Genomic DNA, 10213 nt, shown 5'->3' with positions numbered 1-10213 from the left:
TGACACACTCAGGCACTGCTCTTTGGTTCTGTTAGTTTAAATTGGTCCTCAAAAACCAATCTTACATAAGAAAAACAAATTGCTTGTCTACGTACGAGGAAAAGAGAAAAGAGAAAACAAAGAGAGCGCACAGCTTCCTTTGTTTCTCTCTCTCTTTTTTTTTTTTTTTGGGTGAAACCAAGGAGAGAGATTAACTATGGATTACGTTGGAGAGAGAGAAACAGAGGAATAGTTGGGCACAGTTCAGAGGCAAAGGAGGAAGATGATGACTTGTGATCACAGTGAAGGTGTTGTAAAGATGAAGGGTTTGATGCCAATGTCGATATCAATGGCCATGTGTGGGCATGGCATTAGAGGGAAAGAGACGACAGGGCAAATGTCAAGGGATGAAGGAAGCCAGACCAGCCAGTATAGCATTAACGATGGCATTTTGCCTTCTCTTGGTGCCACTTCTAGAAACCGTCCCAGACATAAGCTACGTCGTTTCATTATCACTCCCTTTCATTCTCATTACAAGTGAGAGACTCTCTCTCTCTCTCTCTCTCTCTCTCTCTCTCTCTCTCAATTCAATTCAAGTTTCAAAATTTTCTTGTTGGTTTTGCATGTCAATGTCTGTGTTCAAATGGGTTGATTTGATTTGATTTGTACAATGCATGAGATCATGAAAAACTAGAATTTTTATGGCCCAGTTTGGTTCTTCTTTTATGATGTTTTCAATCGTCCATGGGGTTTTTATGCTGTGTCTTGATGGGTTTTATGTATCATTTTGAGTGTGACATTTTGTTTTTGGAATCCTTGCATTAATAAAGTTTACATTTTGGGTCTTAATTTTGCAGACTTTGGCAGTCATTTCTGGTATGCCTGGTTTTCTACACGGCCTGGGTGTGCCCTTTTGAATTTGGATTTATGGACAGAGCCAAAGGACCCCTGGCCATTACTGATAATGTTGTAAATGGATTTTTTGCCATTGACATTGTTTTGACATTCTTTGTGGCCTACCTTGATAAGACTTCTTATCTCCTCATTGACAATCCCAAGCTAATTGCTCTGAGATATGCCAAAACCTGGTTGGCTTTTGACATCATCTCCACAATCCCTTCAGAACTTGCTCAGAGTGTTTTGCCTCCTCCTCTTGAGACCTATGGATACTTCAATATCCTTCGTCTATGGCGTCTCCGAAGAGTCAGTGCAATGTTTGCCAGGTACTATAATGAGACGTGATTTAGTTTTCTGTTTTATTTGTATTTATTTCATAGATTTGCTGTATATATATTCCTTGTCTCTCAAAGACTTGATTCTTGCTTAGAATAGGAAATCCTTTGTGTAGACACCAAGCAAAGCATTGTGTATAATTATCACACGATTGTTCAATGAAAATCATTGAGAATATTTAAAACCTTTCATGGTATCAAGAGCCTGAGACTCACAGTCCTCGATCCTCAATCTTCTTGTTCCCTTTTTTTTTTCCAGCACCCATGGCTTCTTCCTCCTCTATTGATTTTCCTAGCATTCATCATGTTATCTCCATTAGTCTCGAGGGTGATAATTATCCACTCGAGACGAATGGAGATAACATGGTGGGACTAATCTCTAGATGCATAGATGATTATGTAAATGCTGGTTTATAGCGTCTTCATCTATGCATGTTGCAGGAACTGATCCCACATTCTCTTGTTTTTTTCTTTGGATTCTAGATTGGAAAAAGACAGGAACTATAGCTACTTCTGGGTTCGATACTTAAAGCTTATCTTCGTGAGTGTCTTTTGACTAATATCTAGTCATTTTTATGAAATACTGGTGTGATTTTCTATTACTGATGTTTCTCATGATCATCGGGCTTTTCTTGTGCTTGTAGGTTACTCTCCTTACAGTTCATTGTGCCGGTTGCTTTTTCTATTTTCTTGCTGCACATAATCGTAACCCAAGAAGGACATGGCTTGGGCTTATCACAGATAACTTTCATGATATCAGTTTGTGGGATCGGTATGTGACCTCAATGTACTGGTCCATAATCACCCTTACAACTACTGGCTATGGTGATTTGCATCCTGTAAATTCACTGGAGATGATATTTGATATCTTCTATATGCTCTTTAATCTTGGGCTGCAAGCTTACTTGATTGGAAACATGACTAACTTGATTGTCCATGGGACTGCTCGAACTAGACAATTTGTACGTACATTCTTTCTTACCTTTTTTTGGTTTCACACACTCTTCTGTTATCCAGTAGACTGTGGGTTTCTTGACTGCTCAAAATTGGACAAGTGAATTCTTAATCACCTGAAGTTAGTCTGTTTTATGTACGAAAGCTATTTATCGTGTTTCATTGCAAAATACTTATCATAGTTCAATTTCTTCTGCATGAGCTATAGGAAAGAAGCTATCCCCTACCAGGACATGGTTTGGTTGAACCAAAATGATTTTTTTTTTTATTTGCACTAACATTATACTTTTGACTACTAAAGTTTGTAAATTGTTACTTAGGAAATATACAAATAAACTGCATTGTCCTGACAGATTCACAAGTATAGCACTTTTCAAGTTATGACTAACATATATCCCTTTTCATTTCCCATTATCTTGGACTTGCTTGTCTGGACTCAGAGAGATACTATTCAAGCTGCCACAAGTTTTGCGCAACGAAACCAAATACCTGATCGCCTGCATGAGCAGATGCTTGCTCATTTGTGTTTGAAGTACAGAACTAATTCAGAAGGGCTGCAGCAGCAAGAGACTCTTGATGCACTCCCTAAAGCCATTAGATCAAGTATTTCACACTATCTCTTCTATCCACTTGTTGACAGTGTCTACTTGTTCCAGGGGGTATCAAGAGACTTGCTTTTCCAACTGGTACTTCTTAAGCTTTCAGTAATTCATATTTGTTGGTGGTGCTTGGACATAAAGCTTTTTTTCCTGTGTTTCCTGTAATCTTACATGTACGTAATACACTTCGTTTTACTTCCATGTCTTTGGTTAAGGTCTCCGAGATGAAGGCTGAGTATTTTCCTCCAAAAGAAGATGTAATTTTGCAGAATGAAGCACCCACTGACTTGTATATAGTAGTCACTGGCGCTGTGGTAAGAACATGAAACTAAGCTATTCACACTCTTTGGCACTTGAATCACAGGCCACCTTTTTCCTTTTCTTTTGTTTTGTCTTTTTATTCGGTCAAAATAGCTTCTGATTCTTGTTACTCGCTAACAGGAACTAATTTTGCAAAGGAATGGAGCAGAACCGGCAAGTTTAATAATATAAATCTTTGTTCAGGTGTCTTGCAAAACTTAACATTGGTGTTTTCTTACTAGTGATGAACTTGTTGTGCAATGACTGCAGGTTGTTCGTGAAGCAAAGACAGGAGACGTCGTTGGTGAGATTGGGGTGATTTGCTACAGGCCTCAAATGGTCACAGTTCGTACGAAAGGACTCTGTCAGCTTCTGCGTTTGAACCGTACAGCTTTCTTAAATATTGTTCAGGCAAATGTTGGAGATGGAACAATTATCATGAACAATTTTCTTCAGGTATGTAAATTTCTTATGATCATTGTTTGTTATTCTTTATTATCAGTAAGAAAATCTTTTGGTTTTTTGCTGTCTCTTATGCATGTTGTTGATGCAGTATTTGAAAGAAATAGAGGATCCCCTGATGCAAGGAATCTTGGCGGACATAGAGCACATGCTGGCTCGGGGTAGAATGGATTTGCCTCTTAGTTTATGCTTTGCTGCAAAGAGGGGTGATGATTTGTTGCTGCACCATTTGCTCAGGCGGGGTTCAGATCCAAATGAGACGGATGATAATGGAAGAACAGCTATGGTGCTCATATCATCCTATCTTTATATCTGCACAAATACACTCGTCCCATATGGCCTTTGCATGTGAGACTTGGAGCTTATTCTGTATGCCTTTTCTTTTGTCTTTCGACAGCATATTGCAGCATCGAATGGAAGCGAGCACTGCGCACTCTTACTTTTAGAATTTGGAGCAGATCCTAACACTCAAGGTAAGGAAATTTTCTGATGGCTGACAATCTGCCATGCATCAATTTTAGCCTGGATTTAAGTGTTCATTACTTTGCATGCAGATTCGGAAGGAAATGTTCCTCTGTGGGAAGCAATATCAGGGAAACATGAATCTTTGATCAAACTTCTATTAAACAATGGAGCACATATAACTTCTGGCAATGTGGGTAGTTTTGCTTGTGCTGCTGTTGAGCAAAACAACTTACAGCTTCTTAAAGACATAGCCAAACATGGAGGTGATGTAACGCTGCCCAAGAGCAATGGGACTACAGCACTTCACACAGCAGTATGTGAAGCAAATGTTGAGATAGTTAAGTTCCTCTTAGAAAAAGGAGCGGATGCTGACAAGCCGGATAGCTACGGATGGAATCCTAGGGGTTTGGCAGAGCATCAGGGACATGAAGAAATAATAGAATTGTTTCAGAAGAAATCAGAGATTAAGAAACCAACTATTGTTTCAATGGCAAAAGATCCTGTGCTGCCACACCATGGGAAGTTCCGAAGTGAGCCCGCCTTACCTCCCTATGCCCGGGATAGTAGGCCATCCAGCTCTGAAATATCATCAACGGAAAATACTTGGAGAAGAGCTAAAAACTTCCGTAATTCGCTTTTTGGGATCATGTCAGCTGCCAATACAGGTACACATATATCTCACTTTTCTCTGTAATTTCTTTGGAGGATGATGCTATAAATTCCATTTTTCTTCTCTTTGCAAACTCTCTCACCACGTACGTGAATGCATGAGTGCATTAGTACTCGACCTACTAGAAGTAGCGGCCTTTTACTGAACCTTGAACTTTTGGAACACTTGGTGATGAAATTTTGAGACTGAGAGTTAATGGTACAAAGGAAAAGCAATTAAGAATTTTGATTTCATTGTGTCCAAGTTTTGACGAGGTTAATTTCAAAACATGCAGGGGAGAGAGAGAAAGACTTTGCTACATCTTCAGGCATTTTTACCAGTACCCTAAGTAAGATAAGCTATCCTGCCAGAGTGATTCTTAGCTGCCCGGAAAAAGGTGAAACTGCAGCAAAGCTTGTGCTTCTGCCAGAGTCCCTTCAAGAACTACTTGACATTGGTGCCAAAAAATTTCAGTTTAGTCCCACCAAAGTTTTAACCAAAGAAGGAGCTGAAATTGAAGATATACAGCTTGTTAGAGATGGTGACCATCTTCTTGTTGTTGGTGATGATGGTATTTGATGATGCAAAAGGCCAGAAATGGGATGGAGGTTTTAGCAGATGACATGCTTGTAACTGTCATCTCCTAGAGTAATATTCATAATTTTTTTCTAGATGTAGTTTCTTAGGTAGGCACATTTCTGTTATAATTTTGTAACAAAAGTTGATATATAATTTAGTGTTCATACAAATCAAACCTTGTATCAGGTTTTTTTTTTTTTTTTTTTTGGTCGAAACCTTGTATCAGGTAAACCGTAAATCCATAAAGTATCGAGCTTCTAACCGGTTCAGTTTAACTCGAACACACTGCAAAAGCTAAGGGAATGCCAACAAGAAAAAGAAGAAAACCATAGATAAATGATAAGAACCTAATCTGGAATTGTGGTTTAACTACAAAGATTTGTAAAATGGAAAACCAATAGAAGTGAAAATTTTAGTACACCCTTTGGCTTCCATCAAAAAGAAGAAAAAAAAATTTACACCCTTTGTTATCCCCTCTTCTCTACTCCTTGTCCCTCAATTTTGCCTTAAAAAAAATAACTTTCTATATGTGCTTTGCTCAATCCATAACTTGTCTTTTTCAAGCTAGGCATCCTTGTCCTTCAACAATCTTCTGCTGAGGAGCTCAACCATCATTTCTCTCATCATGAAAAGCACAAGCTTAGATCTCAATCAATCTATAATTTGATTAGCATCCACTGTCTCATCATATTCGGCCATCTTCCGGGTGCACCTGCACAAATTTGCATGTAAATATGGCGTTGAACTGATTGATAACTTGTAATCAATTTGTTTATTCATCTCTGGAGAGGTAAGTTCTATAATACAGGATATTGGCATATACAAACAGAGTTGACTTTAAGGAGTCATTATATGGAAAGAAGCATTAAGGTCATTCTTTAACAGTCTTACATGAGAGAGCCTGTCTTCACTACTGAAGCTGGTTCTAAGCTTTAGTTCACCTCTGCTTGTTGTCATCTCATCTAATATCTCATCATCATAGTCTGCGCCCTCGTCATTACCGGGTTCAGGTGGTACTTTTTCCTGCTCACACAGTGTGCAATAGGCCATGAATTAAAATCCTTCAAATACATTTATCAAAATAACTAAAACAAAACATTCATTCTGCAAATTAATTAGCAATGAAAGGAAACGAGACATACTTGTGGCGCACCGGGAACTTCCTCCCACTCACAAGAATCCAGTTCTTGTAGATGGGCAGGATGAAAGAACTTGGGTAGCACATGTTCCCTTATGCTTATGAGAACGAAGAATGGCAGTGGGAACAATATTCCAGCTATAGGTATCCATGTCACCCCAAAGCATATCAGAAAGTATACGAGTTGGAAGAGCGTAAATGCAACAATGTACTTGAATGGTACTAACTCCACAAATGAAGCATGAGAACCCTCCAAGACTCTGTCCAAGAAAAATGACAGAAATTAAAGATGAATCAAGGTTATGATTCAAAGTTTAATAAAACTTCTAAACCACTATTAAACTGACTTACTTGTAACGCCGGCTAGGGCTGATGAAGAGCAGCAAGATCCTCTCCCAGAACTGATTCCCGGGCAGACTATCGATCGCCATGTAGGCAAAGTATCCCCAAAGAACTGAGGTAGGTATCTTTTTTATTACAAAGATTGCAAATACTGAGCCGCCCACAAGGAGTGACTGCAACAGGTTACTCACTCTTTGCTCATTAACCCGAACAGGCAAATGAGCATCAATGTGTTTCTCTGGATCAAATTTTCCCTTCAACTCTCCCCCATCATCAGATTTCATTACAGCCTCCTTTAAGTTCTGCAACTCCTTAGGCTGCAAGGCAAAACTAAACGCTGATTAGACAATGCACTAGCACAAATGATGGAGGATTAGTGATATATATATCAGCCTTGAGTACTTACATTTGGAGGAGAGCCACCATCCATTTCTATGAACACAGCTTCCATCCTTCCAAACATCTCAGAGTTGGTTGCCTTTAGTTTAATGCATTCCTTGGCACTCTTTACCATCTTCTTTCGAATCACCTGATCGGTCCAATTGTGTAAACAAATGACAATAACACTACGAATCAAGCGAAATCCTATATGATACCCTAAGCTTACCTGCCTCCTTAGAACAGCAAGGCTCTTAGTGTGCATGGGGGACTGTGGAAGAACACCATTTGAAGGAGGAAGCCCAAGCAACCCACAAATCAATGTCTGCAGCAATGAAAATATAGCAGCATAGTTAGATAGAAAGATATATTACAAAACAAAAGATAGAAGAAAAAGATTAAAGTCAGAAAACATACCATTATTCCCAGCAGTAGCATATCGTAGTGGTAAGCAGGTGGTTTTTGAAGATTAAAGTCCTTCTGTTGTGCCAGCTGAGAAGCTACACTGTGGTCAAAGAAGTACAGGCCTGCTATCATCACAGCTGGTATGAAGGCAGCAAAGATGTACAAGACTGGGACATTTGGCATATCCTGCAATTTGAATATGGGAAATGGACAGGATTAGAGATTATGTTTTATATTAGCCATTGATCCCAGTTAAAGGCAAAAGGCTTAAATGTACAATTTACCCATCAGAGAACTAATTATACCTTGACGACGGTCCAATGGTAGAGTGATGCAGAGTCCCAGGGAAATGGACAAACAAGCCTCCTAGGAACTCCATGTGGAACTTTACCAGGTACAACATAAGACAGTGCTGTCCACACCAAGACCATTAGGGGAACCCCATAATCTGCAATAAGACTTCGGAGCCACCCTGTATCCGCCACCCGAAAAGAGCCAAATAAGAATAGCCAAAACCAGATCTGGTGCAATAGAATAATATTTCATAAAATTATAAAATCACTATAAAAAATAATTCAATTCATTACCTGTGCCATACCACCATGATCTTGCTTTTCTGCTCTTAAGGGAAGTGGAAATGACACCGAAGCAGAAAATGACAGCAAGCAACCCATTGGTGTAGAGCCATTGGAATTGAAACTCCTCCAGCTTTGGATTTTCAGCTTTCGGAATACTGAATTCAGAAATTACTCCCTGCCAATGAGCATTTACTTGGGTTAAAATTAATCCACTAGAACTGATGAAATTTGTTTTGTTTAGTTTTGTCAAGAAACTCTATGCAAACCTTGATGGCCTCTTGAATAAAAAGAACAGAGATCAACATGCCGAAAAGTTCCCCTGCAATCCTAGTAAATCTGGATATGATGTTACATGCATTGAAAATTGCCAGAAGAATGAGCAACAGGGATGTCCAGACACAAACCCTGTAACATAAGTAAACACAAAAGTCATTAACATCTATTTTCTGACTCATAGTACTCATAGTACAAAGGAAACATTGGCAATCTGGAAAATAGATGAGATTAATTCCCATACCAGCCAGTCCAAGCTAGAAACAGTTTGGTCCCCAACTCTGGTCTTCCCTTACTGAAAGTGTACAAATAATTATACATTATGACAGTGGGTTCAGCAACTCCTAAGACCAGCAAAGGCTGCCCACCAAATAATGACTGAATGATACCACATAGAGCAGTAGAAGCCAAAGTTTCCACAGTGCTTAAGGTTCCATCTACCATCGTACAAACATAAATTTCAGGCTTCCTCCATTAAAATCCACAACTAGAAAAAGCAAGAATTATAAATCGATACACAACGTTAGGTACTAATTTCTTATCACCAACAGTTACCATGCACCTCTTCAACTCTTTCTTCAAAAATTTGAACTTTTTAAGATAAGTCCAAAAGGAACAGATGATATACCTGTATCCCTACTCAATTGCTCCCCAAAGGCGATAACGGGAAGTGCAGAAGCAAAGAAAATGTAGAAAGTTGGAGCTAAAATCCTGAAACGATTGGAGAAGATTGTGAATCAACTAATCAAGGTTATGGAATCCCTGAAAGAGAACATGGTGATTTTTACCTAACACCGGAGCAAAGTCCTCCAATCCAGTCTTCCTTGTAGCACGCTGCTCTTCCTTTGACGTCGTGGATTATTCCCTTGAATGGACTTCTGATGCTGTCCATTGCCGCTGGTGGAAGAAATTAGCTATATGGGTTAGGTTCAAATTTACACTGCATTACATGCAAGTTTCTTTGATTGGCGAGTATCAATAAACTTCGGCAAGTCACATGAATACCATTAGGTGAAAAATATAATAATAAATATTGCTATGGTGTGTGAGAGCCTCATGACACAACTGTGAAAGAAACCAAAAAATAGAATACCAAAAGCTTCAATACTTTTCTTTAAAGAAGAGGACTGCACAAATAATGGGATGCATGTGATTCAAAATTCAAATAGTTAAGTACTTTTCATATAATACAAACACAAGCATCAACAACAACAACATGCAATGTAAACCAGAAATCTCCAAAACCAACTTGTTACCCACACTGCTCCGCTTCTATCAGAGACATGGAACACATGGCAATCGACGCAATCAAGTTAAAATACAAGAAATGTAGTTTTATTTTTTATTTTTCTCAAACTTGCAAAACCCAGAGCATGCATGGGAAGACAAATGGTGGGGCCCACGCACCCGAACGACGATGAAGAGGGTTTATAAGTAAGAAGGAATGGAGGACGTCGCCGGTGCCAGAAGAGTGAGTTATTCCAGCAGGGGAGGTTGCCGGAAGTCACAGACTCTGTTTAAGGGGTCAAGGGACAATCTCGCCCTCTCCGTCCTCAATCTCTCTGTTAAGTTTCTTTTATTATTACCTTTCTTTTGTCTCTCTGGGTCTTTTTTTCTCTCCCCACCCTCAAAATAACTTTCTGGTTTCTCCTGATACAAGATGGAGAGAATTGCGGAGGGAGAAGCAGGGGATTGTACTTAAATATCGGCTCACTTGGGGGGAGAGGCATGCTTACGTGGAGGGCCCTCATTGCTGGATGGCAGAAGGCTTTCATGGATGATTATATTTATGTTTAGCGTTTTGTGTTCTGTACTTTTGCTGTCTTCGCGTGCATTGGATTTTCTAGGGATTTGAGTTTGAGGATTTTCTGTACCGTAAT

The 10213-nt window shown here is 39.3% G+C and overlaps 2 protein-coding genes across 3 annotated transcripts; one reads left to right on the top strand and one right to left on the bottom strand.

Moving 5' to 3' along the window:
* The first annotated feature begins 263 nt into the window (after window positions 1–263).
* LOC117631752 (potassium channel AKT1-like) lies at window positions 264–5320 on the top strand. Of its 2 annotated transcripts, XM_034365052.1 has the most exons (12): window positions 264–516; window positions 837–1202; window positions 1695–1752; window positions 1856–2173; window positions 2606–2851; window positions 2980–3078; window positions 3206–3238; window positions 3335–3520; window positions 3618–3812; window positions 3924–3999; window positions 4081–4656; window positions 4936–5320. In XM_034365052.1, exons 1-12 carry the CDS (start codon window positions 266–268, stop codon window positions 5217–5219), a joined length of 2688 nt encoding a protein of 895 aa, XP_034220943.1. In that variant the 5' UTR covers window positions 264–265; the 3' UTR covers window positions 5220–5320. The 2 variants fall into 2 exon arrangements, with proteins under 2 accessions (XP_034220943.1, XP_034220936.1); XM_034365045.1 differs by lacking the exon at window positions 3206–3238.
* A 212-nt stretch (window positions 5321–5532) lies between these two features.
* On the bottom strand, window positions 5533–9998 carry LOC117615763 (boron transporter 4). Its single transcript, XM_034344905.1, has 14 exons — window positions 9741–9998; window positions 9122–9230; window positions 8962–9044; window positions 8578–8770; window positions 8327–8465; window positions 8070–8235; window positions 7788–7954; window positions 7495–7668; window positions 7307–7402; window positions 7106–7228; window positions 6709–7016; window positions 6362–6617; window positions 6111–6242; window positions 5533–5931 (listed from the first exon to the last, which is right to left on the bottom strand). Exons 2-14 carry the CDS (start codon window positions 9223–9225, stop codon window positions 5905–5907), a joined length of 1968 nt encoding a protein of 655 aa, XP_034200796.1. The 5' UTR covers window positions 9226–9230; window positions 9741–9998; the 3' UTR covers window positions 5533–5904.
* Window positions 9999–10213: the final 215 nt, after the last annotated feature.

Source organism: Prunus dulcis, chromosome 1 (genome assembly GCF_902201215.1).
Source record: "Prunus dulcis chromosome 1, ALMONDv2, whole genome shotgun sequence".
Taxonomy (NCBI): Eukaryota; Viridiplantae; Streptophyta; class Magnoliopsida; order Rosales; family Rosaceae; genus Prunus; species Prunus dulcis.
The sequence above is the reverse complement of the archived record's forward strand: the minus strand, read 5'-3'. Positions and strand labels throughout refer to the sequence as shown.